Source organism: Sciurus vulgaris (genome assembly GCF_902686455.1).
Source record: "Sciurus vulgaris genome assembly, contig: HiC_scaffold_611_arrow_ctg1, whole genome shotgun sequence".
NCBI classification, from domain to species: domain Eukaryota; kingdom Metazoa; phylum Chordata; class Mammalia; order Rodentia; family Sciuridae; genus Sciurus; species Sciurus vulgaris.
In genome coordinates, this window is record NW_027632409.1 from 3,313,055 (window position 1) to 3,337,879 (window position 24,825).

The 24,825-nt window shown below is 34.8% G+C and overlaps 1 protein-coding gene and 1 pseudogene across 2 annotated transcripts in view; both read left to right on the forward strand.

Moving 5' to 3' along the window:
* LOC306652825 (cyclin-dependent kinase 17-like) overlaps nt 1-24,825 on the forward strand; it is a 781,406-nt pseudogene that overhangs the window by 214,178 nt on the left and 542,403 nt on the right. The window lies entirely within an intron of this gene.
* LOC306652824 (zinc finger protein 722-like) lies at nt 1,008-21,174 on the forward strand (the record flags this gene model as incomplete). The annotated part of the gene is made up of 4 exons (XM_079125504.1): nt 1,008-1,382; nt 1,849-1,975; nt 8,104-8,493; nt 21,098-21,174. Exons 1-4 carry the CDS (start codon nt 1,311-1,313, stop codon nt 21,172-21,174), a joined length of 666 nt encoding a protein of 221 aa, XP_078981630.1. The 5' UTR covers nt 1,008-1,310.

Below are 24,825 nucleotides of genomic sequence, written 5' to 3' on the forward strand. Positions count from 1 at the left end.
TTCCCCCTATATGTAATCTTATGCTTTTCTATTGTAGCCTTCAAAATCCTATCTTTATTTTATACATGAGGCATATTCATTATAATGTGCCTTGCTGTAGATCTGTTGTAATTTTTTGCCTATGGTGTTCTGTAACCCTCTTGCATTCGATTTTCCATTTCATTCTTCAGGTTTGGGAAATTTTTTAATAGCATGTCATTGAATAGGTTGTTCATTCCTTTGGTTTGTATCTCTGTGCCTTCCTCAATCCCAATAATTCTTAAATTTGATCTTTTCATGATGTCCCAGAGTTCTTGGAGGTGTTGTTTATGATTTCTTACCATATTCCCTGATTGGTCAACTTTATTTTCAAGATAAGATATTTTGTCTTCATTATCTGAGGTTTTTTCTTCCAAGTAATATAGTCTGTTGGTGATACTTTCCATTGAATTTTTTATTTAGTTTATTGTTTTCTTCATTTCAAGAATTTCCATTTTTTTTAATCTCTCTCTCTGTTGAAGTGATCTTTTCCTTCCTGCATTTGCTCTTTCAACTGCATATTGGAATGATCATTCATTGCCTGCCTTTCATCCTTTGCTTCATAAATCATTTTAATTATGTATTTTCTAAAATCCTTTTCTGACATTTCTTCTACCATCTTGTCACTGGGTTCTCTGACTATAGAATCTAGGTTTATTTAGAACAATTTCTTCCTTTGTTTTTTCATGTTGTTTGTGTATCTTCCTCTCTAGCAGTGCAGATCTTTGGTGTTACATTTTCTCCCATATAGGCTTACAGTGACCCTATAGGTTTCAAAAACCTCTTCTTTAAGGGGGAGATTAACATTAGATGCACCCAGTACAGATAATATGCACCCCTAAAACAAATAGCCGCTTCGAAGACACTAACAATATTTTCATAATAAACAGAGAATATGAGTTCAATTATTATCTACAGTGTAACAAATATATTTGTAATAAGGTCTGCAGTTTCTAATGGAGGAAAAAGAGAATTGGAGGGGTGTAGGATGTAACTGTTAATGGAATTAGAAAACAGCATATAGAAGTTCTTTATCATAGAAAGTGTGAAAGTGCAATCAAAAGAAGTTGGTTGTTAGCATGACAAAAGGGAGAAAAAGACTGAGGAAACAGGTAAATAAAAGGAAAATAGAACAAGAAAAGTAAAGAAACAAAAACTTACAATTTTTCAAATAGAAGAAAAAAACCCTGCACTGTAACAGTTATGTATTATTCAAAGCTCCCATTCTTCTGTAGCCTGCTGCATAAGAGGTACATGACAGTGATCTTCCAGTTTCCAGCAGGCATCTCAGGATGGGATTTGCCCCACCTAAAGATAGAAGCTTTCACTTCTGGATGATCCAAGATGGCCATACTGGCTTACAAGTATGTTGACAAATGGGGAGCTTCAGCTAAGGGCATGGGTGTGGTTGGTTGGGAAGGGGTCCTGGAACACAGAGTGGTCTGTCTGGTTCAGGGGTCCTGGGGGTGGTGTGTGGTCCCAGTGCAGGGTGCAGTCAATGGGCTGAAAGGTCCTGGAGATTGGGCTTTGGCAGTCCATCCACAGGTCCCACAGGTCCTGGCTATTGTCTCAAAGTTGTGGCAGCTACATTTAATGAAACCTGTGGGTACGATGGCAGTGAACTTCCAGGCAACAGCAGGCAACTGATGATCCCTATGCATTCTGCAGTTGGTCAGTAGGCTAACAGTAGATAATCACCTCTTCAACAGAGGTTCTCTGGGCAGTCCAAGGCCTGATGCATTCAGAACCTCCTCCAGTCGATCCATGGTCTGCAGTCACTGTCAAATGAAATTCTCCTCTGTACTATTAACTTACCTATTTTTATTTCAGGAACTGTTGACATTCAAGGATGTGGCCATTGATTTCACTGAAGAGGAGTGGAAATACCTTCAGCCTTCTCAGCAAAACTTATATAGACATGTGATGCTAGAGAATTATAGAAACTTTGTCTTCCTGGGTATGCATAACTTCTCTTCACAATTTTTAATTAACTATGATTGTTTAATTTTCTTCCCTTGATGAATATCTTCTGGGAACTTCTCTATAAGAATGTGTTTCAGATTTGTGCTTTCAAGAAAAACACTTTTGGTATAAATAAAATATGAATGACATTCCTTTTAGTCTTTAACCTCTACCTTTCTTGGTATGTTATATATCCTTCACTCTAGAAAAGTGATACTGAGAGTAATTCAGTGATATAAAATATTGTGGCCTACACTTAGAGGAAGACACAGTTGAGAGACCCAAAGTTTAAGGAAGAAGCCAAACTTTAAAATGTTGATTGAGAAGTTATCTAGCAGAAAAGATTTTTCAGAAGCGTCATTTTATTTCTTCTGTTATCATCAAATATGAACTGTCCTATGTTTATCATGTTTTTAAATTCTTTAAAATCTTCTATGTGTCTACAGTGATGTCCCAATTCATTTATTAACCACCCAACTCCCCTTTGCTAGTTAGTGGCAGCATGATCTAAAATATTTTCTGTTATTTGTGGGTCTCCAGGTGATAATGTGCAGGTTTTTGTAAAAATTCTAGGTCAAGGCATTTTAATAAATTAATATCCTAAAGCAGTTTAATATTATTCATTACAATTCACTTACATGTTCTCTTTATAAATAAATATTTATTATGAATTTTCTGTGAAATAAGTCAAGTTTCACAATAAGTGCTCTTTTGTGGCATGTAGTGATAGTTGCAGATTGTAGTTATATGAAAGTATTTGTAAATAAGCTATCTATGGTTGGTTAAATTTTCTTTTTCTTTATTCTTTAATTTTATAGACTACATTTCATGTTGTTGGAGAGGTTTCCTCACTTCATATAACACTTTTTTTGTCTATATTTTATGAATATATGGCAATTTCCATTACTTCACAAATTAGGACATTGTTGGAATTAAGATATGCTTATTCTTGTTTCTATTGCCAATAAAATTTTATATGCCCTTACTTGTTTGTATAAATAGTATAGTTTTTTAAATGAATTTCATATTTTATTCAGATTGATATTTTATCCTATGTATGTACATAGTAATGTAAATTTTTTACATGTGAATTTAATAGGGATAGAATCCAGGGGTACTCTAATAATTGACTACATCCCCAGCCCCCTTCTATGTATATTTGTAGAGATGTTCTCACAAAGTTTTTGAGAGTGGCATTGGAATTTTGAAATTATTAACTCCTGCCTCAGAATTACAAGAGTTAATTCTGGATTATTTGCATCCTGTTTATATATATATATTCATGAATTTTTTTTTATTTATAGGATAAAGACCATAGCATTTTAAAGGTATCTTTCAAACATTTTACAATTCTTTTTATTTTTATGTGTTGTTTGTAATTTTAATTGTTATCACATCCACAAAAAAATAATCGCTCTCTCACCATATCATGTATACTGTTCAGCAATATTAATTCAAATTGTCACATAATATATCTATAGAATGCTTACATCTCAAAAATCAATAAATATATTTCTATGTAAATAAGTGCTTATTTCTGTGTTCTCCTATCACTAATGTCATTCTCATTTCTGTTCAGAAGGTTTTTTTCATATTTGTTTCTTTGTTTTAAGTTGTCTTATATAAGTAGAGTTATCCCATATTTTTCTTTGTGGTAATGACATATTTCAGTTAATATAATGTACTGAAGATTTATCCTGATTATAGATTTTGCAAAAATTTATTGCTTTTTAACTTGAAAAAAATTTTGTAGTTTCTATATTCCAAATTGCTCCATCTACTCATTTCAAGGGTTATTTGGTTTGGTTCCACATTGTAGCTCTGTTGATTAATGCTGTAATAAACTTTTGTGTTCAAATATCTTAATTTGCTGTATATGGAAGACTTTATTACACTCAGAATTCACTATATCCATCTATCTTAATTGATGTCACTATTACCAATTAAGTTTTAGAGTTTTTAATATTTTTAAATCATGAAACAACCTTCTCACAATTTTGTTTCTATTTTGAATGTATTTAATATATCCATAAAATTTTGAGATTCCACAAAATTTCTAGAAAAAGTTTTTTCTGTGTTTCAAAAAATATCATTGGGAGTTTGAGAGGTATTAACATGGAGTCTCCATATAACTTTGAGAAGTACAAAGGTCTTTTAATTTAATCTTTCAATTCTGGAAAAAGTTTATGTTGAAGACTGTTCAATCAATTGCCACATATGTGTGGATTTTTGAACATCCTTTCCACTTATGATTTCTAACATTATTCTCTGATGATCAGAAAATAATTTAATATTTTTATACCTATTAACCTTTGATTTCTTAATTTCCCATTGGTTGATCCACTTTGATATTCCATTTCTATTGAAAACATTAGTATGGTAAGTCAAATTTACTTAAATTATTTTCAAAGTCTTCCGTTTCTTTAATTACCATTTTGTTTGACTTTTTATTTACAGCAAGTGCATATTGGTGTCTCCAAGTATTCAAGTGTTGCTTTCTATTTATTCTGTCAATCTTAACATTTTATGTCTTAGATATATGGTGTGAGTTGAAACTACATCTGTTCTTTTTGCAGTATTCTAGGGAAAGCGTTTCATATCTTCATATAATATTCTACTTTGCCTATTTACAGTTTTTTTAATTTAAAATATATTTTATCTCAGATAACTTCTTGCTTTAAACTGTTTTCTATATCATAATTTGACCTTCCCAGCTTTCTTTTGGCCAAGTTTTTTGTAACACTCTTCTATTCCTTGCTTTCATTCTATTTGTTTCCTTAGATTTAGTTCCCTGTAGATTGCATTATTTGTATTTCTTTTAGATTTATTTTTTTAATTTTTTTAGATATACATGACAGTAGTATGTATTTTGACATATGTACATACATGCAGTGAAACTTCCCATGTTTGTGGTGTTTGCAATGTGGCATTACACTGCTCATGTATTCATATATGACCATAAGAAATTTATGTCTGATTCAGTCTATTATCATACTTATACCCATCTCCACTTTCTTCCCTTAATTTTACTTTATTAAGTCCAATGAAAGTTTATTCTGTGTCCCCCCACCTTATTGTGTGTTAGCCTCTATATATCAGAGAGAACATTTAGACATATGAAGTGATATTTTAGTACCTGTACATTTAACATTCATCAGGCACTTCTAAACATCTAGACAGACTAGATATTTCAATTAAAATCTCAATTTTCCACTGTGTACATGACAGTCTTCAAGAAACTGCACACATATAATAATACTTCTAATTTGAAAATGACTTTAAAATATGAGCATTCTGGTCCTTCACCAACCCAGTGTGTTATAATTATCTGATTTTAAGAAGAAAATCCTTCCTAGAAATTTTAGCAAAAAACATACCATATTTGTTTACTAATTCTACTTTTGTCATACAGTGGCAACCTCATTAACATCTAGAAATACTAGGTGTAGATTACAACTTGTGTGTTCTTTATTGCAATATGTACAGATCAAAGTAAAACAAAACCCACAGATATTGGATCAATGGTTACTTTTGCTTCATTGTAAGCACACTGTCATGGTGCTTTACAGAACCAGCATACAATGCTTATTACTCAAAAGGTATTTTGGCAATTGTACTCCACACAACATTTCCTAGAAATGTTCAAAAAAAAAAATGGAATTTACAAAATGTGTTATATTTTACTGCTTCTATTTTGAACATTACAATATCTAAAATGTTGATATATCTAAAAAAATACTTAGCATTGTCAACTCTATATACAGGAATGAGGAATAAAATGCATACAGCAAGCAATGGTTATAATATGAAAAATGTCATTTACGCATAACCAGTCTTGCCCAGGACCCTCCCTTCTCAAGGTCAAAGTCTTCTCCATGTCCTCTAACCCCCTGAATAAACATGGACAATGTCATTCCTAGAGGTGGTCTAACAACTCCATTTCAATGTCACTTCCAGAAGACATTTCTGACTTTTTAAAACAAATGGGCATTTATCTAACATTATATTATTACTGTAACATATATCAGCAACCTGTTTAAAATTTAGAATGTACAGATGTAGCAAAAGTTTTAAATGTTTGGGGGGCAAGTTGAGAGCAGCTGTTTCATAATATATACACAGGTCTTCTACAAATTCCCAGTAAATCTTCCTGAAGGATGTTGGGCATTTCTAATTGGTCAAATAGTTTGTTACCCTGCAGGGTCTCTCTTTGGTAGAACAAACACCAATTGTGCATAGTGTTCACTGTTTCACCCATCATGTTCCACAGCTTTGCTCACCTTCTGGGATGAATAGACTTTTGTTTGCATTCTCAGGATGAGGTGTCATCTAATGGGGCCTGCACAGAGTAGACATGGAGGGCCCTAGTCTGTGATGATTGGCCAAACTTTCTGTCATTCATTCACCCACCTGTTGGAATTGGCACTTTTCATTAACCACCATTCTTCTTGATACACCTTCCAATGGTGCTATTCTCAGTGCAACTTTGAACATGATTGGGCCAGGAGACTTGACAGCCAAAGAACCCTGGGTCTGGGGTTGGAAAGATAAATGCCACCCTCAGGTCATGCAGAGAGGTTTCCCAGTCTTTCACAGCCTAGGTCAACCAGTGAGCAGTCACAGCAGTAGTTCTGAAGGTTTGCAGGGCAGAGGCTGCACCCTTTTCCTGAGTCCCCCATCTTACCCAGCAGCCTGGAACTGGAGAGCCACAGAAGGTTCCTAAGTGTAGGTTGTGCTCCATTTCTTGCTACTGACATGGCAGTTCCTTCTTATAGATTTAATTTTGCTAGTTAAGTTGTTTTGATTTGCTTTATAATAATGCATTAATAATCTAATACAATTTTAAAAGTGAAGAACTCACTACTCGTACCATGTAAGTTGTATTCTATATTTCATATATATATATATATATGTGTATATATATATATATTTTATTAACTTGCTTAATGGTTTAATGTGTGGTTCACTGCATTTCATAGTGGAGTGCTTTGATTCCGCTCACATTTTTCTTTATATATTTTATTCCCACTTCCCTTTATATATATTCTATTTTTTTTTTTCATTTTTCACAGGATCTCACTAAGTTGCTAAGACTGGCTTTGAACTCATGGTCCTCCTTGCTCATCCTCCCAATGTTGCTAGGAGTACAGATTTGTACACCATGCCTACCTCTTTCAGACACATTCCCTTAAGGAATTCTTCACATACAAACATTCTGCTTATTTATATTAACATTTTTTCTATGAATTTAGATCACTAAACTTCCTTTAAATAATTATTTAGCAATCTTTGGACAATTCATAATTCACTAACATTCAATTTGTAATATTTGGGTTTATTACTTTGATTAATCCCTCATTTCTTTTTTCTTTATGTGTGGTACTATTTTTAATTGTTTTGTACATTTAAAAAATAGCCAACAGTAGATTATAGACACATTTGTGAAAACAATGTGAAAGTTTAGAAATCAATGAAAAATAGTAAGGTTTCAAGCTACATGCTTGAAATCCCAGCAAATTGGGAGGAAATTTGAAAGGATTTCAGGTTTGAGGCAGGTCACACACAGAACTTAGAAACAACATGTCTCAAACAATTTTTAAAGGGCTTATATTGGAGTTCAGTTGTATAGCATCCTTTGGTTTAATCCCAAGAACCACATATAAAAAAATAAATAAAAGTAGAATGACCTCATGATTCAAAAATGTGACGATCTTCAAAGAAGCCAGAAATGTTGGTGTATGTTTTAAATTTCCCTTATTCTACTGAGAGTGAAGGCAGCTTATAGATTTTTTCCTATTTGCACAATGCTGTACAAGAAAGGAGGAAATACTGTAGTTGATAAAAGTAAGATATATTCCTTCCCTATACTATATTGCTCTCTGTAGAAATATAGTTATCTTGGATATTGTGCTCTCTACAATAATTTGTGTAATTTTTACAACATATTTTTGACTGTACATTTTTATGGAACATGTTTCTGAAGTAATGATGGCCTTGGATTACTACTCTGCTACACTGCTGATGTCCTGACATTGCTAACTCTGCTATAATTTCCTGTTATATATACAAAATATATTCATCCCAGTTTACTAAGTAACTTTTTTAAACTTGCATTTATTTCAGCAATGACTTCTCATAATACTGAAGAATTTTCACCAGACCATGGCAAAAAGCACATATTTCAAAAAATGATTAATGGAAAATATGGAAATTGTGACCTTGACTATTTACAACACAGGACAATATGGAGAACTTTAAGTGAGAGTGAACATCAGAAATTAAATGATCAAAAACCATGCCTCATTCAACAGCAGAAAATTCATACTGGAGAGAGGTTCTACAAATGTAAAGAATGTGGCAAAACTTTTAATGCAAAATCACACCTTATTCGCCATCAGAGAATTCATACTGGAGAGAAGCCCTACCAATGTAAAGAATGTGGCAAAGCTTTCTATAAAGGAGCACATCTTACTCAACACAAGAGAACTCATACAGGAGAGAAGCCATTCAGATGTACAGCATGCAGCAAACTGTTTAATCACAAATGGAACGTTATTTGCCATCAGAAAATTCATACTGGAGAGAAGCCCTACCAATGTAAAGAATGTGGCAAATCTTTTAATATAAAATCATACCTTATTTGGCATCAAATAATTCATATAGGAGAGAAGCCTTACTAATGTACAGTATGCAACAAAGCCTTTAATAAAAAATCAGACCTTAGTCACCACCAGAGAATTCATATGGGAGAAAAACCCTACAAATGTAAAGAATGTGGCAAAACTTTCTACCAAAGAACACGCCTTACCCAACACCCTCTGGTGTTCTGTCACACTGAAGAGAAGGCATACCAAAGTAAAGAATGTGCCAAAGCTTTTAATGTAGAATCAAAACTTATTGGACATCAGGGAATTCATACTGGTGAGAAGGCTTAGGAATATTCAGATTGGGCAAAACTTTTAATAAAAAATTATGACTAATTAACCACCAGGTAAATCATACCAAAGAGAAGCCCTACAAATGCAAAGAATATGACAAAGCTTTTAATGGAAATGTATACATTTCTCACTAGCAGAGAAATCATACTGAATAGAAGTCCTACAAATTAAAAGAATGTGACAAATATTTATTTGTCAAAAATTATTTTAATTGTTTCCAATTAGTTATATGTGACAGTACAATGCAGAAAAATTGTACACAAAAATTGTACAAATTCTCCTTCCACAGGCTACAAGTGTTGCAGACCCAAAGGTAGTGTAATCACACATATATTCAGGGTAATGATGTCCAGATCATTTTACTGTCATTCCCCTCCTTACACTGATTCCTTTCCTCTCACTACCTTCTGCACAATGCAAGAACATTTCATTCCACCTACCCCCCATTATGGATCAGCATTTACCTGTCAGATAAAATATTTGGTCTTTAGTTTTTTGGGTTTGACTCATTTTACTTGTTGTCGTATGCTCTAGATCCATGCACTTACTACAAAATGCCATAATTTCCTTTGTCTTTAAGTCTAAATAACATTCCATTGTCTGCATATACTACATTTTCTTTATCCATGCATATGTTGAAGGGCATCTAGGTTCTTTCCCTAGTTTAGTTATTGTAAACTGAGCTGTTATAAACAATGATGTGGCTGAGTCACTGTAGTATGCTGGTTTTAAATCTTTTTGTGTTTATACCAAGGAGTGAGATAACTGGGTCAAATAGTGGTTTTATTCTGAGTTTTTGAGAATTCTCAGTAAAATTTCCAGAATGGTTAAATCAATTTGTAGGCCAAGCAGCAATGTATGAGTGTGCCTTTTTCCATACATCACCAAAACATATATTTTTGTTTTATTTTTAAAAAATTCTCATTGTAATATGAGTGGGATAAAATATTCAAGTAGATTTGAGCTGCATATCTCTAATTGCTAGAGATAATGAGCAATTTTTCACATTAGTTGATAATTTGTATTTTTTCTTCTGTGAAGTGTTGGTTCAGTTCATTATCCCATTTATTGATTGTTTTGTGTGTGTGTGTGTGTGTGTGTGTGTGTGTGGTGCTGGGGATTAAACCCAGGGCCTTGTGCTTGCAAGGCAAACACTCTACCAATTGAGCTACATTCCCAGCCCTGATTGGGTTATTTTTGATATTAAGTTTTTTGAGTTCTTTATATATCCTGTAGATTATCACTTTATCTAAGGTGTATATGGTAAAGATTTTCTTCCATTCTGTAGGCACTCTCTTCATGTTCCAGACTGACAGATTGTTTCCATTGCTGAGAAGTTTTTTCTTTTTTTTTTATTTTGAGTCCATCTGTATTATGGTTTCTTGATTCTACTTCTTGTGCTTTTGGAGACTTGTTAAGGAGGTCAGTTTCTAAACTCACTTGGTGGATAGTTGGTCCTACTTTTTCTTCTATTATTTGCATGGTCTCTGTTTTAGTGCCTACATCTTTACTCACCTTTGAGTTGATTTTTCCACAGGGTTAGAGAGAGAGTTTTGATTTCATTTTGCTACATATGAATTTCTATTTTTCCCAGCACCATTTGTTCAATAGGCTATCTTTTTTTATGTTTTCGGTGCCTTAGTTTCATATGAGAAAAGCCTATTTATTTGGGTTTGTCTTTGTGTCTTCTGAACCATTGTACTACATGTCTATTTTGATGCCATTTTTGTTACCATTACTCTCTAGGTCTCCATTGTGATTGCTCCTGCTTTACTCTTTTTGGTATGTACCACTGTGGCTATTCTGGGCCTCTTGTTTGGCAAATAAATTTTATGATTGCTTTTTCTAGTTCTATGAAAATTGTCATTGGTATTTTAGTAGGAATAGCATTAAATCTGTAACAGTCTTGGTAGTATGATCAGATTGACAATATTAACTCTGCCTTTTCAAGAGCATGGGAGATCTTTCCATCTTCTAAGGATTTCCTCCATTTTCTCATTTAGTATTCTGTAGTTTCCTTGGAGAGGTCTATCCCCTCTTTCATTAGGTTGATTCCCATTGTTTTGCAGTTATTGTGAATGGACTAGTTTTAATAATTTCTCCTTCAGTTGATTTATCACTGATGTATAGAAATGCATTTGATTTATGGTATTGATTTTATACCCTGCTATTTTTCTGAATTTCTTTATTAGGTGTAGAAATTTTCTGATGGAGTTTTTGGGTCTTTTAAATGTAGAATTGTGTCTTTGGGAAATAATGTTATGTTAAATTATTATTTTACTATTCATATGCCTTTAATTTCTATCATCTGTCCAATGCTCTGGCCAGAATTTCAAGGACTATGTCAAAAAGAAGTGAAAGAGGGTATTTGTGTCCTCTTCCAGTTTTTATGGGGAAAGCTTCATTTTTTTCTCTTTTTAGAATAATGTTTTCCTTCAGCTTAGCATAGAAAACTTTCACAATGTTGAGCTATGTTCCTTCTATCACTTGTTCTTCTAGGGTTTTAAACATGAATGGATCTGCATTTTGTCAAATGTATTTTCTCCATCTATCGAGATGAACATATGATTCTCATCTTTAAGTCTATTGATGTGATTAATTATGTTTAATTATAATTTCCACATGTGGAAATAACTTTGCATCTCTGGGAGAAACCCCATTGGATTGTGGAGCACCATGTTTTTAATGCTTTTTTGTATGTGATTTGAGGGAATTAAAAAAATTTTTTGGGGGGTCTGGTTCATCAGGGATATTGATCTGAAATTTTCACTCCTTCATGTGTCTTTGCTTTTTTATTTTTCTTTTGTGTGTCAACAATACTCATAGAATAAGATAGGAAGTGTTCTTTTCTATTTAATGGTATCATTTGAGGAGTATTGGTGTCAATTCTTCTTTGAAGACATTGTGGAACTCAGCTGAAAATTCATCATTCATCGCTGGTACGTGGTTTCTCTTGGTTGGTACACTTTTGATAGCATCTTCAATTTTATTGTTTTTATTGGTCTGTTTACATTTGCATGTCCTCTTGATTCTGTTTGGGTAGTTTATCTCTAAAATTTGTCAAGATATTCATGATTTTCTATTTCATTGAAGTATACATTTTCAAAATAAACTTATTTTCTTCTGTTCTTCAGTAGTGTCCATTATGATAAACCCTTTACATCATGAATGTTAGTAATTTGGGTTTTCTCCTTCACTTCAATGTGTAGCTAAGGGTTTGTCAATTTATCTTCTCAAACAACCAACTTTTAATTTTCTCAATCTTTTCAATTGTTTCTTTTGTTTCAATTTCATTGATTTCAGCTCTGATTTTTAATTACTTCCTGTCTTCTACTTTTGGTGTTGATTTGTTCTTCTTTTTCTAGCAATTTGAAATGTAAAGTTAGGTCATTTATTTGTTACCTTTAATTCTTTTAGTTAATGAGCTCAATGCAGCGATCTCTACTTTTAGGCCTGCCTTCATAGTGTTCCAGATATTTTGATATGTTTTATAGGTGTGGTCACTTACCTCTAAGTACATTTTTAAAGTTTCTCCTTGATTTCTATTGCAGTCCATTTGTTATTTAGGCTCCAGGTGTTGGAGTAGCTTTTATTTTTATTATATTATTGATTTCTAGTATTATTCTGTAATGATCTGATAGAATGCAGATCAGGGGAGTATTTCTATTTTTTGTGTTGGATAATTGTTGCTGTATTTTGTAAAATATGGTCTGTTTTAGAAAAGAATCCATGTGCTGCTGAGAAGATTGTGTATTTGTTTAATGATGAATGGAAAGTTCTATATATGTCTACTAAGTCTAAATTATTGATTGTATTATTTAATTCTATGACTTCTTTGCTTAGTTTTTGTTTGGAAGATCTATCCAGAGGAAAGAAATGTGTATTAAAGTAAGTGAGTATTATAGTTTTGTATTCTACTTGATTATTGAAGTTGAGAAGATTTTGTATGTAAATGCTACTTTTTAGGGGAATATATATTTAGGATTATTATGTCTTCTTGATGTATGATTCCCTTAAGCAGTATGAAATAACTGTATTTATTCCTTCTAAGTTTGGCTTGAAGTCCACTTGATTGGATATGAGGATGGAAACCCCAACTTGTTTATGAAGGCCATATAAGTTATATTTTTTTCCCCAAACTTTCACCTTTAGTCTGTGAGTGTCTTTGAGTGTCTGTGTTGAAAAATCAGCTGAAATCCAAATTGGCGTTCCCCTATATGTAATTTTATTTGTTTCTCTCATAGATTTTAAAGTTCTATCATTATTCTGTATGCCAGTTATTCTCATAATTCGCTTAAGTGTGGATGTGTTGTATTTGTGTACACTTGTGGTTCTGTAAGTCTCTTATATTTGATTTCCCATATAATTCTTTAGATTTGGAGAATTACTTATTATGTCATTGGAAAGACTGTTCATTCCTTAGGTTTTTATCTCCATGCCTTTGTCTATTATGATAAATAATAAATTTGGTATTTTTATCTTATCCCATATTTCTTGGAAGTTCTGTTCATGATTTTTTCCATCTTCTCTGGGTGGTTGACTTTAGTTTTAGGGTATATATTTTGTCTTCTTTGTCTGAGGTTTCAACTTCCAAGTGGTCTAGGCTGTTGGTGATGCTTTCTACTAAATTTTTTTTGGTTTATTGATTTCTTCATTGCAAGGATTTGTGCTTGATATTTTTTCACAACTTCTAATTCTTTACTGAGGTGATCTTTCATTTCTTTGTATTTTTCTTTGATTTCACTCCTTATTCTATACTTTACTTTGCAGGTCAATTTGACTATGTACATTTTAAACTCCTTCTCTGGCATTTCTTCTAATGTGTTGTCAGTCAGTTAAAAAAATAATTTCCAGTCTGTTAACTCAGTTGCCTGTCCTGTGCTTTACACAGGTTCCCACTGTGCATAATAAAAACCTTTGTGACCAAGATTATTATAAGAATTTTATATTTTCTTAGACATTGTCAGGAGGAATGAGTAAAGCTGTCTCACAGGCAGTGTTAGACCATGTCATGGCCACTGCTTGACAATAGATGGATGGTTAAGATTGAGGTGTGCATCATTCACTGGTGTAGTTGAAGTGACTGAGGTCTTTAGTATCTTCTCTTGGTGTCTGCAGTTAGCTGAAGCTGTGCTGCTATTGAAGGTGTGTGTCTGATCAGGAATTATTTCTGTGCAAACTGAACAGTCATAGAATGGTGGACTCTAAGAATGACTTGGTTCCATTTTAGTTGACAATGTAGTGTTTAATGGCAACAGTTTTATATTATGTGTACCAATGTTTCATTTGAAATAAAATGACACTTCATTTTACATGCACAGATGTAGTTACAATAAGGCATTTTTAAAGAAATATTTGCCTATTATATATCTTATGTCAGTTACTCATAATTGCATTTCACCAACTCTACTGAATTCTTTAATTAAAACTAGGATAATTAAAGTAGAGTTTTAATGAGCAATAAATTCTGAAGTTATCAGTCCTGGAATATGTTAGTTGAGTTATACCTTTCTCTTTTGAACTCTTAAATTTGTGTCCATGTAATGTTCTGAAATTGCAACAGCCATAAGGAAGAAGCACATTAAGTGCTTATATTATGTACTATAAAATAATGCTTCCTTATTACTGCCTTATCTATGTATACACACTGAAATACTGGGTTAATTGTACTAACTGTAATTCCTGGAGGCAAAGAAATGGCTCAGAAACTTAACCACAGTTATTTCCCATACAAAGCAGTGAATATTTATCAGATGAGAAGATAAGAATTTCTTGAATTAATTAATAAATAAACAAGATAGCACATGACATCTGGAAATGTGGTGTTGGATAAAGTACACTGAAATGAAGGCTTCAGTCTCAACCCTGAAAATAGTGACTGTGACCTTGGGCAAGTCAGATAACTATCCTCAACAAAGCTGAGGTAATGGGATACCTCAGAAGAAGGTAGTAGTAGCTGCCCTCCTAAGTTCTTGGAGTTATGACTGCAAGTATTTATTCATTGAATAAAATTGTAGGTGAGAAATCATACTTTCACCTGTAAACATCATGTGGTGACATTATTATTTCCATGCCCATCTCTGCTGATTACACTCTAATTAGACACATGAATATACATTAATATTCAGAGTCACCTGCTTCTTATATCCTTCAGAACTGTTTTTAGGTAGATTTTACAAAATAAATTTTCAGTCTTTGCTTAGGGCTGCCTACATTTGCAGACTGTTAGGAATTTTGCCCCATCGACCCTTCCCTTCCCTTCTTCCACTGTGACAATGTTCTTGGGAAACTGAAGCCATTCCAATATTGGCTGGGTAATTAGGGAGATATCACAACTGTGCATCTCATGTGCAGTTCATTACCTAGTCAAACATGAGTGACTTTTATCAGTTTCGTTGTTGGACTTTCAGTATCAGATACAGGTTATTTCATCATTTGTTCACTTACTCATTTAAGAAGTAGCTAATTATGCTCATGTAATCTATGAAATTAACTCTTAAAACTCCAAATTCCCTAAAAGAAAAATGTGTTTTGATCCTGGCCAGGGACATGTTGTAACAGGAAGTTGGGAAGATTTTGCAAGACTATGTATTTGTATCCAGACCTAGGCAAGGCCCTTAAGCACAACTTCTGATAATGCTTCAGGATGCCTGTCACATCTAAGGAAGAGCTAAGGATCACTGGGATTCAGTCTGTACTGGCCCTTAAAAGAGTGTTCATCATGATGATCTGATCATGTCTCTTCTTATTCCAGGTTTTTGGGGAGAAATATTGGCCACTAAAATTTTATTCTCATACATAAAGAATGTGAGGAGAGGCTATTCTCTCATTCTTGGGAACGAAATCCAAGAGAAGAGCTCAAGGTGATGTGTGTCTCATGGCAGGGCACTGGAATTCTGCATGGCCAGGTCTGCCATAAACTTATAGACAGGAAAAAAGATATCATTTGGGCATGGCCAGGGTCAAGTGTGTTAAGGAGATAAAGGTAGGCCACTAAAAGCTGAATGCAACAGCTGATGTATTTGGCTACTCATGTACAGGATGGGTGCCCACTGAGGTAGAGTCCTTGGAAGTGGATGAGGCACATTACTATCTCAGTGTGAATGGAAGTGTGTGGGATCTGAATAAGTATGGATAGAATACTGGGATAGAGTGAGAAAAGTGACCTTGAAACTCAGTGGTCCTCCTCAATCTTTTTCTGATTTTAGAAAATCCTAACCTAGTATTTTGGGGATTCTACTTTTTCCATGTGAAGTGAGTATACAACAGTATTTTGACTGTCTAACATGAACAGATCTTATGTTTTAATTATTTTTTCCAGATTGCATTTTGATTCATTGTACACAAATGGAGTACATTTTTTGTTTCTATGGTTGTGCACAATGTAGATTCATACCATTCATGTCATCATACATGTACATAGGGCAATGATGTCTATCTCATTCCACCATTTTTGTGACCCACTCCTCCCTCTCATTTCCCTCTACATAATCTAAAGTTTCTCCATTCTTCTCTCACCCCATCTCCCCACCCCCATTTTATATCATCATCCACTTATAAGTAAAAATATTTGCCTTTGATTTTTTGGGATTGGTTTATTTCACTTAGCATAATATTCTCCAATTTCATCCATTTTCCTGCAAATACCATAATATTATTCTTTGTGACTGAATATTATTCCATTGTGTATATTTTTGTTTGGTGTTGTGCTGGCAAGGATGGGATGGGGTGGCAGTTCCTTAGGAGAATGGAAACTGGAAGCAGGGGTGGGAGACATGCAGCCCATTGAAATAAGGTGGAGTCAAACACTTTTCTTACTCATCTGCAGGACCACTGTCATTCTTCATGACATACTATGAAGGAAAACAGACAAAGCCTTATCAAACAGATGTTGTGGATAACTGAATAGGGAAAGAAAATGACTAGGTGAACTAAAGCCAAATTATATGTTAAAGGTTGATCTTGGGATGAACCTCAGCTCTTGAATGGAAACTTCTGGTCATTTTTGTGAATGCTTGTGACATGGTTCTTCTCCACTTGCCACAAGTGTGGCAATGTGGCAGAAGGCACTTTGTGCCAGGCCTCTGGTGTTTTATGCCATTTGCAGCCAGGTTCCAGTGCAGACTGTTAATTTCTAGGAAGTTTTTTTTTTTCTCCATTTGTGAAGTTCAGGGATCATGAGCTGGACTGCCCACTACATAGAACTTGTATATGGGTGCATCATTATCACATACTGGCACAAAAATGGGAGTCTTTTGTGAATTACCAAATTTCTTATCTGTGAAATCATATCTCATGAGGGCTCATGTTTTGCTGTAATCAGAGTGACCAAAGCCTAGTTAGGTCTAATGGTTTGATTATTTGCTTCAAAGATGGTCCCTAGTATCCAGCCTTTATTCAGTGTGTAAGTCTCACCTCTGGACTAGGATCTGTAGATTTAAAGATCAATAAAATGGAATCACTCTTTAGGACTTGTTATCTAGTGAGTGAGGTATAGCTGTCTCACAGCAGTTAAACTCATGTACTCTTTTAAAATAATAGCTTTATTGAGGTTTGATCATCACACCATAAAATTGACTTGTGAAGTGTTCCTTTGGAGTTCTAGGTCATTAGCACATCCACAAAGTTGTGCACGTACACCACTGCCTAACAGAAATTTTCCTTTTCTCTGAAAGAAAACCCTGTTCCCATTTGTAGTCATTCCCATTTATAACTCTTCTGTAGCTCCAGACCCCAAGAGGCTTTTTCTCAATGATTTGTCCATTCTGAGCATTTAATACAGAAGTGATATTCATTGCATGACATTTAGATATCCATGGCCTTAAGTCAGCTATCTTTTTCTTTCTTCTTGCCTTTTTCTGGTCATCATTATACTTCATTGTGTCATTTTATTGGTCCATTTTCTGGTCTGGGTTATTTGGTGTAAAGAAAAGGCACTCCTTCTTTAAGCAGGTTTTTCTCAGTTGACTCCTTTATGGCACATTCCACAGGGCTCTGTACTCACTAAATTCACAGCCTGATAAATGTATAATGAGAAACATGAGCAAAACACAAACATGAATGTAATCAAATGATCAGAGAAGCCCTGTCCAAGGATAAAATATTTATACCAAAATTTGAAAGAGGACCCAGTAACATAAAGAGATGGAGCTAAACATTGGGTAAAACATTTGGAGCTAAGGTTGTCAGAAGTATGGTGAATTCCAAGGATTGAAAGGAAGCCAGAATAACAGCATTGCTATGAGGAGGGTGTCCCAGGTGAGAGGAGCAGTGCCATGGATACCTGACTCTTTTTTGTGTGGAACAGGTTTGGAGTCGTCCAGGTGGAGTGCTATGATCTGATTTGATTTAATAAAACCTGGCTGCTCTTTGAATAATGAAATGCAAGTGTCAAATTGGAAGATACTACTTGGAAAGTTTCTGCATATGTCGTATCCTTTGGCACTGGCAGCCTTGGTTAAGACAAGGTAGAAGAAATAAACCAGAATTGACACATCAAAAAGCTATGCAAAAATGAGAATGGACAGGTATTAAAGATGGGTTGAGTGTAAAGTGGAGTCAGGGCCTAATTTGAGCTCTTTGGTATACATTTCTCTAAAGTTAAGAAATCTGGATGAAAATGGCTTTGAGACATTTATGAAAAATATAGGCAGAAAGATTAACTGGACATTTACATACACACAGGTCTAGAGCTCACAGAAAACCAGGGACTGGATAAGTAGATGTGGGATTCATCAGTGTGGAGGGAGTACTTGAAACCATGTTAGTGAACAAACCTTCTAGGGGGAGATTCTAGAGAGAATAGATGCAAGTCCCAATAATCTACATTCATAGAAGAACAGAGAGTGCAGCTGTGGTGAAGGTATTAGGGGAGCCTGGTGGCATGCAGTCATCAAGAAGAATACTTTTCAGCCAATTCCAGATTTGTTGAGGAATCTTGAGTCAATAGGAATTGAATTCAGTATAAAAGAAATGAATAAGAAACCAGCAAAGCAGAGGTAGAATTTGGGAAGCATGAGAAAGAAAAGTGAGAAGAAAGCAGGGGACTCAAGAGCCCGTCTTTATAGCATTCATTATCTTTGAGTAAAACCTGAAAATAACAGACTCAGCTCCACAACCTGGTTGATAAAATGTCCAGCTCCACCCTCAGCAAAGTTGTAAATTAAAAATCTCCCTGGGGAAAAATGTGCTGTGGACTGATTAGAACACTAAAAATAGATAAACACTAAAGCACTCATTCATGCTTTCTCCAGAATGCTTTTTCATGTTTTAATGCTTGGTTTTATTGCTTGCTGGTTGTATGCACTGTTTTACATTGGAAGGTTATAAGTGAGGGGGTATCCTTAGAATTTTCTTAGCTTTTGAGAGCATGAATCTTACTTTCTTCAGTCTAGACTTGCCCATTATTAGAAGAGAAAAATTATGATGTCTGAGAGATAATTTATGTCCTCATGATATACACAATGTGTATATTTTGTAGTTGGGATCTATAACTTAATGCATGAACCAATTTTGAGAATGGCCTATGCTGTTATTTTGGCATTTAGAAAATAACCTTTGTGAAGGCTGTGTTCATGGTCTTTTTAACACCTATCCTTCAATCTGTGAAATCATTGAGAAACCATTATTGCCCAATTTAGGGATCTAACTTATCATTTACCTGTGCTTTGTAGAATTTGGAATTCTCTCTGCAAATCTATTATGCAAGTACATTGAACAACTAAGTCGCTCTCAATACATTTGTTAACTTTTTCTTAAATTTTAAATGGACAGATAAAGAGAAATCATAATCTTGTTTGAAACTGCTGTACATGGGTTAAACTTACTGAGTTAAATTTTAGTTAAATTTAAGAATTTTATCTGTATAAATGAATGTGAAACAATACTCATGTTAATTAAATTTGAAGAGAAAGGAGGCTTTGGTAACCTGCCTTTGGCTTATCTTTGATCCTTTATTTTGGGTAGACTGTCTAGTTATTTAGTGCTTGACCTTCATCTATTACACTCTTTATGATTTTGAATAAATTGTAAATGCCCTGAGTATAATTTTGTCATTTTTTGATGTTGTGAAGAAATAAGTAATTGTGGCAGTCATAGAATTTTTGAATAGCATCTAGTGATTAAATTTTAAAAACTTCTATTTCTGAATTGTTCAGGGAAAATGTCCCTGATTTAGTACAATTTTGTTATCTTATTATTCTTTCTTAACATCTTTACGAATATATAACTAGTAAATATTCAAAAGAGTCAATGACCAAAATGGTAGCTCAGAATGTGATCTTGGAAATCAGACTGCATGGGTTTGAATCCTGTCTTTGACACATCATGGCATGTGTCCTTGGTCACAGGACTTAGCCTCTCAGGATGAAATCTTCTTCCATCCCCCTGAGGACATAAATCATACCTTTGTCCAGTAGTTCCATACTATATATGCTACCTCCATTTTATCAGATTGTTGCAGTACCACATATTTTTTTTTTTTACCAAATAAACTTCTTTTATTTAATAATGGCCCCAAAGCATGTGTATAGTGATGCAAATGAGGCACCAGGGCATAAAATATGAAGAATGGATAAAATCCAGTACACTGTGGCAACACAGAAGCTACCTAGGAAAAATTGCTGGGGGATGGTGCTAGTGTTCATGGTCTTAGACATCCATTGGGGGTCTTGGAACATATCCCTGGGGATAAGAGGGAGGGGCTTCTCTATTATTACTTTTTTGCATGTTCCAACAAAGGCAGGGACAATGGTGGAATTATTGTCTGTTCAAGCAACTCTAAGAAAGCAAAATTTTATTTTATATATTTGATTACCCTTATGCTATAAGGAGGTGTAAAAAGTATTTTCTTAATCTTCTTTTGAACAAGAGTCCAAATTCTTAATAACAGTATGTAGAAAGGAAATGATGAATTAGAACTGAAATTCTGCAAGATGAGTCATAGCTTATGCAGGTTTCAAACATATCTGAGCCAGGCATGGTGGCAACTGTAATCCCTGTGGCTCAGCAGGCTGAGGCCTCACAATTTCATAGAAAATTTCTGGTATGTTTCATGGTATGGAACTGGGCATGAGAACTGTACCTTCTCCTTCCTTCCTTTCCTTGCTTTACACATTAACCTTGAAAGTGAAACCTATTCTTGTGGACAAGTCTCCTAGATGTTGTTTGTCAATTTCAAGGTCCTGTTTTAGCAGACAGAGAAAGTACTGGTGATCCAGATCATCGTTCTTGTGCTCCTGAGAAAGGATGGTGGTGATGATGGCTGTGGAAGAAAGGGTCCCACCCTCACAGTCTGGGTCAGAGAAAAGGTACACAGCAGTAACAAGAAATGTTTTGCCCACTGTGTCCTCCACATTTGTCTCATGCTAACATGTTAAATCTATGTAATCTACCTATAAGTGTGTGTGACTGCACAGATGCACATGTATGCATTAGAAAACAACTACACACTTTTGATTTCTCCTTGGACTTTCATAATTCGATGTGATAGTTTTAATTTGATAATTAAATAATGTTGTTCCCATATTTTAAAACCTAACCTATTGAAGTGTAAAATTATCTGACAGTTGCTGTGTCTCAAGTAAAATAATACTGATTTTTAGTGTATGACTTGTCATGAAAATAAATTATCAAACATCAGAGAAATGAAAATCCATATTTTAGTCACCAAGTGCAGTAGTTTCAGGAGGAGAATATAAAAGCCAAAACTTGTTTCATACATACCTTTACCCCTTTTAACATTTTTAACTAAAGAAAATATTTTAGAAATAGAATTTATGCTTGGGACCTATATGCTTTGTCTCATGGTTTTGTTACTTTACTGTGAATCTCTTCTATTGGAAATTTCTGCTGGTATTGAAGGATTTATATACCACCAAAAAGGTTATGTGGAGAAAAGACTGTTTAGACTATATGTCTAGAGGTTGTGTGTGTGAGTGTAGTGAGTATTTCAGTCTAGTTTGTCCTAGATTGTCTCAGTTTTAACAGCGAATGTTTTTTTAGTCCCTGGGCAAACCAATGTCATTAGCCACCCTGTCTGCTTATAGCTCCTGGGGGTACAAAACTTACCTTATTGTAATTGTGCCTTTTCTTTACTACTGTTAAATATTCTTAAAGGAAGTAGGGGAAGTAAAATAAACTCTAAGATTATCTAAATATCCTATAAATTCTAGGCAAGGCTGAAATATGATGTGAATAGAACTCAAATTATTTTCAAAGCATTTCTCTTAGTAATGTATCATTGTCACTACTAAAAGAATTTGCTGTTGATTGTATTTATAGAACATTATTGAAATACAAAAATTGCAGGTTACTGGACATTAGTGAAGTAATGGAGTGTCAAAGTTGAGTGGATTATAGAAAGGCAGATCAAAGGAGCTTTGTGGCCATGAAAATTTTCTGCCTTGACTCTGTCACAGCAGTCTTGTGATCAGGTGTCCAGTGTTGATTTTACAGACTGTTAGAACTTCAGGAAATTGTGTAAAGAGGACATAAGATCTGTGAATTATTATTACTTAAAACTGTTTACAAATCTTTAGTTATTGAAGAGCTTAGAGGTTAAGAATGTGAAGAGAAACATGACACCTTCTAACGCTATTAGAAAATATGTTCCCAAATATTAGATAGTTCCTAAAAGTGAACTCCTCTAGAAATTATTTGTAGTTGTTCTTGGGTCTGGCAATGTATTAAGAGCTTTATGACCATTGATAATTATGGTGACAGTAGAGTCACTGCTTATTTCCTGTTGATTCTGTGAACTCTAAGTTCAGCATATCACTATTTCAAAACTGCAGAAACTTCTGAGTACTACTTAGGGATGTAATGCAACTCCCTCAAGCCCTAAAGTGCAGTGAAGTAAAGAGGAAGCCATAGTCGTACAGTTTGATGATGCAGAACTTGGGCTCACACAACAAACCAGAGTTCACATCTCAGCTCCACCTCCTCTTGTTTGTATGATCTTTGGCAAATCAGTTATTGTTTTGGGCTTCATTGCTTACATGTAGTATGAGATCAGAGAAGTCAGTTTTTTCTCTATCATAGGGATGTTATTAAGAATAAACAAGAATGATGGACAATGAGGGAACATAGGTGTAAGTTGTGATGTTTATGTGGGAGAGGGAGAGAAGATAGAGGTAAAAATTTGTAGTAAGAGTGAAGGAGGAAACAATACATGTTGGCTGTTAGCATGAGAAAAGTGAGAACGAGAATCCAGGGAGACAGGGAGGTGAGAGAAAAAATGTGTACAGATTTTTTAAGTAAAAATATAGAAATACACAACAAAGCTGTCATAAAATATTCAGACATCACCTTCCTCAATAAATCGATGCATAAAAAATAAATGAGACATTGAAAGAACTTCATTAGTGTAGATGTCAAATTTGCTTCTCTATTTACTGGAAGCACATATAATAGCAGTGCACGGGAACCAAGAGATACATTTCATTTTGTTTTTAGCAATTGATTTTTAGAAAGCCTCTTAGCCTTCCATGACTTGATCCCCTTCTGCCAAATCTCAGTATGACAAGTCAACAATCTTCCAGTTTCCAATTTCCTGGATATTGAGGTGAACATTTTAGAGGCAACAAAGGCATGGATGATATCACAGGCTAGAGTTTCTCAGGCCTCAATTTAAATTTTGCCTCTACCTCAGTTCTGAGCCATGCATTGCTCACTACTCATTCATATCTTGTTCCCTCTGCTTTCCTACAAGAATGGGGTTTTGTTCTGAACAGCATGTGCAAATCACAATTACTACTACTATTCTTCATAATTTGTTACTACTACTGCTACTCTACTCAAATTACTGCTCAAGAGGCAAATCTACCAGTTTTCACACCTCTGCCTATCTTGTGTTTTTCCAGTTAAAATTTTATTGGAATACATTACAGATTTCTTTACATATTGGCTGAGATTATTTTCCATTTCTATGGGCAAAGTTGAGCAATTGTGCAAGAGACCATGGAGTCTGCAAAACCTAGTCTTTGCTATCTGGTTTTTGAGTAATATGTTTGCTGACCCCTCATCTAAGAAAATTATAACAGCTGTGTCTTTCAGTTTCCTGTTTCCCCTCCTACCTGTGATGATTATATGGCCTGTGTTTACCTTCTCCCTTTTCCTGCTGGATTGTATCCAGTTGATTATAGATGGTATTGGCATCAGATCTACCATTTTGCTGCCACAATTATTCTCCACCCCCCACCATTTTACAACCTAGATTGTTAGCCCACAAACTTCCTGGTCAATCATTGGTCAGATTGTTATTAGCCCACAAAATTCTACTACCTAAGAATAGCTCCCCCACCATTCTCTCTCTCTTACCCTTCTGTGCAGACACTGCCTATCTGTTAAATAAAATCTCTTGTGTGAATTCCCACATCAGGAATGGTTTCTGGGTGCTTTCATTTGTGCCATGATTTCAATGGGCTCTTCTACTACTGCCACTTACGTGTGTGAAATCCCATCTCTTGCCTAAGACCCTCTGATGTGGTTTCACCTTCCATTCGCCCTGATGCTTGGTTGAACATCCACCACCAGCTTCAGATTGGTGTTTCCTGTAGGTTGACTTAAACACTCCTCTGCTGACCTGGGGGTGACCATTGGTTATCCAGTGCCCTGGAGGCAGTTGAGAGGTGGGGATTCCCCAAGACATGACTTTTACAATTACAACTGATCTCCTTAATTGACCTTATCTGACAGGCAGATCCCCAGTGTTTATGGTAGAGATTCCCTCTCTGGGTTGAGGCTCCCCTTTAGTTTTTCTCTCAAAATTACTGCCACTAGGTCCTTAACCCCACTGCCTTTTTCCTGGCACACAATAATGGGGGTGACAACTCCCATCATGTGCTGTCTTCTCATCTACAGTCAACTATTCTGTGACCTTGGTATGATGTAGGTGCTGACTCAGCTA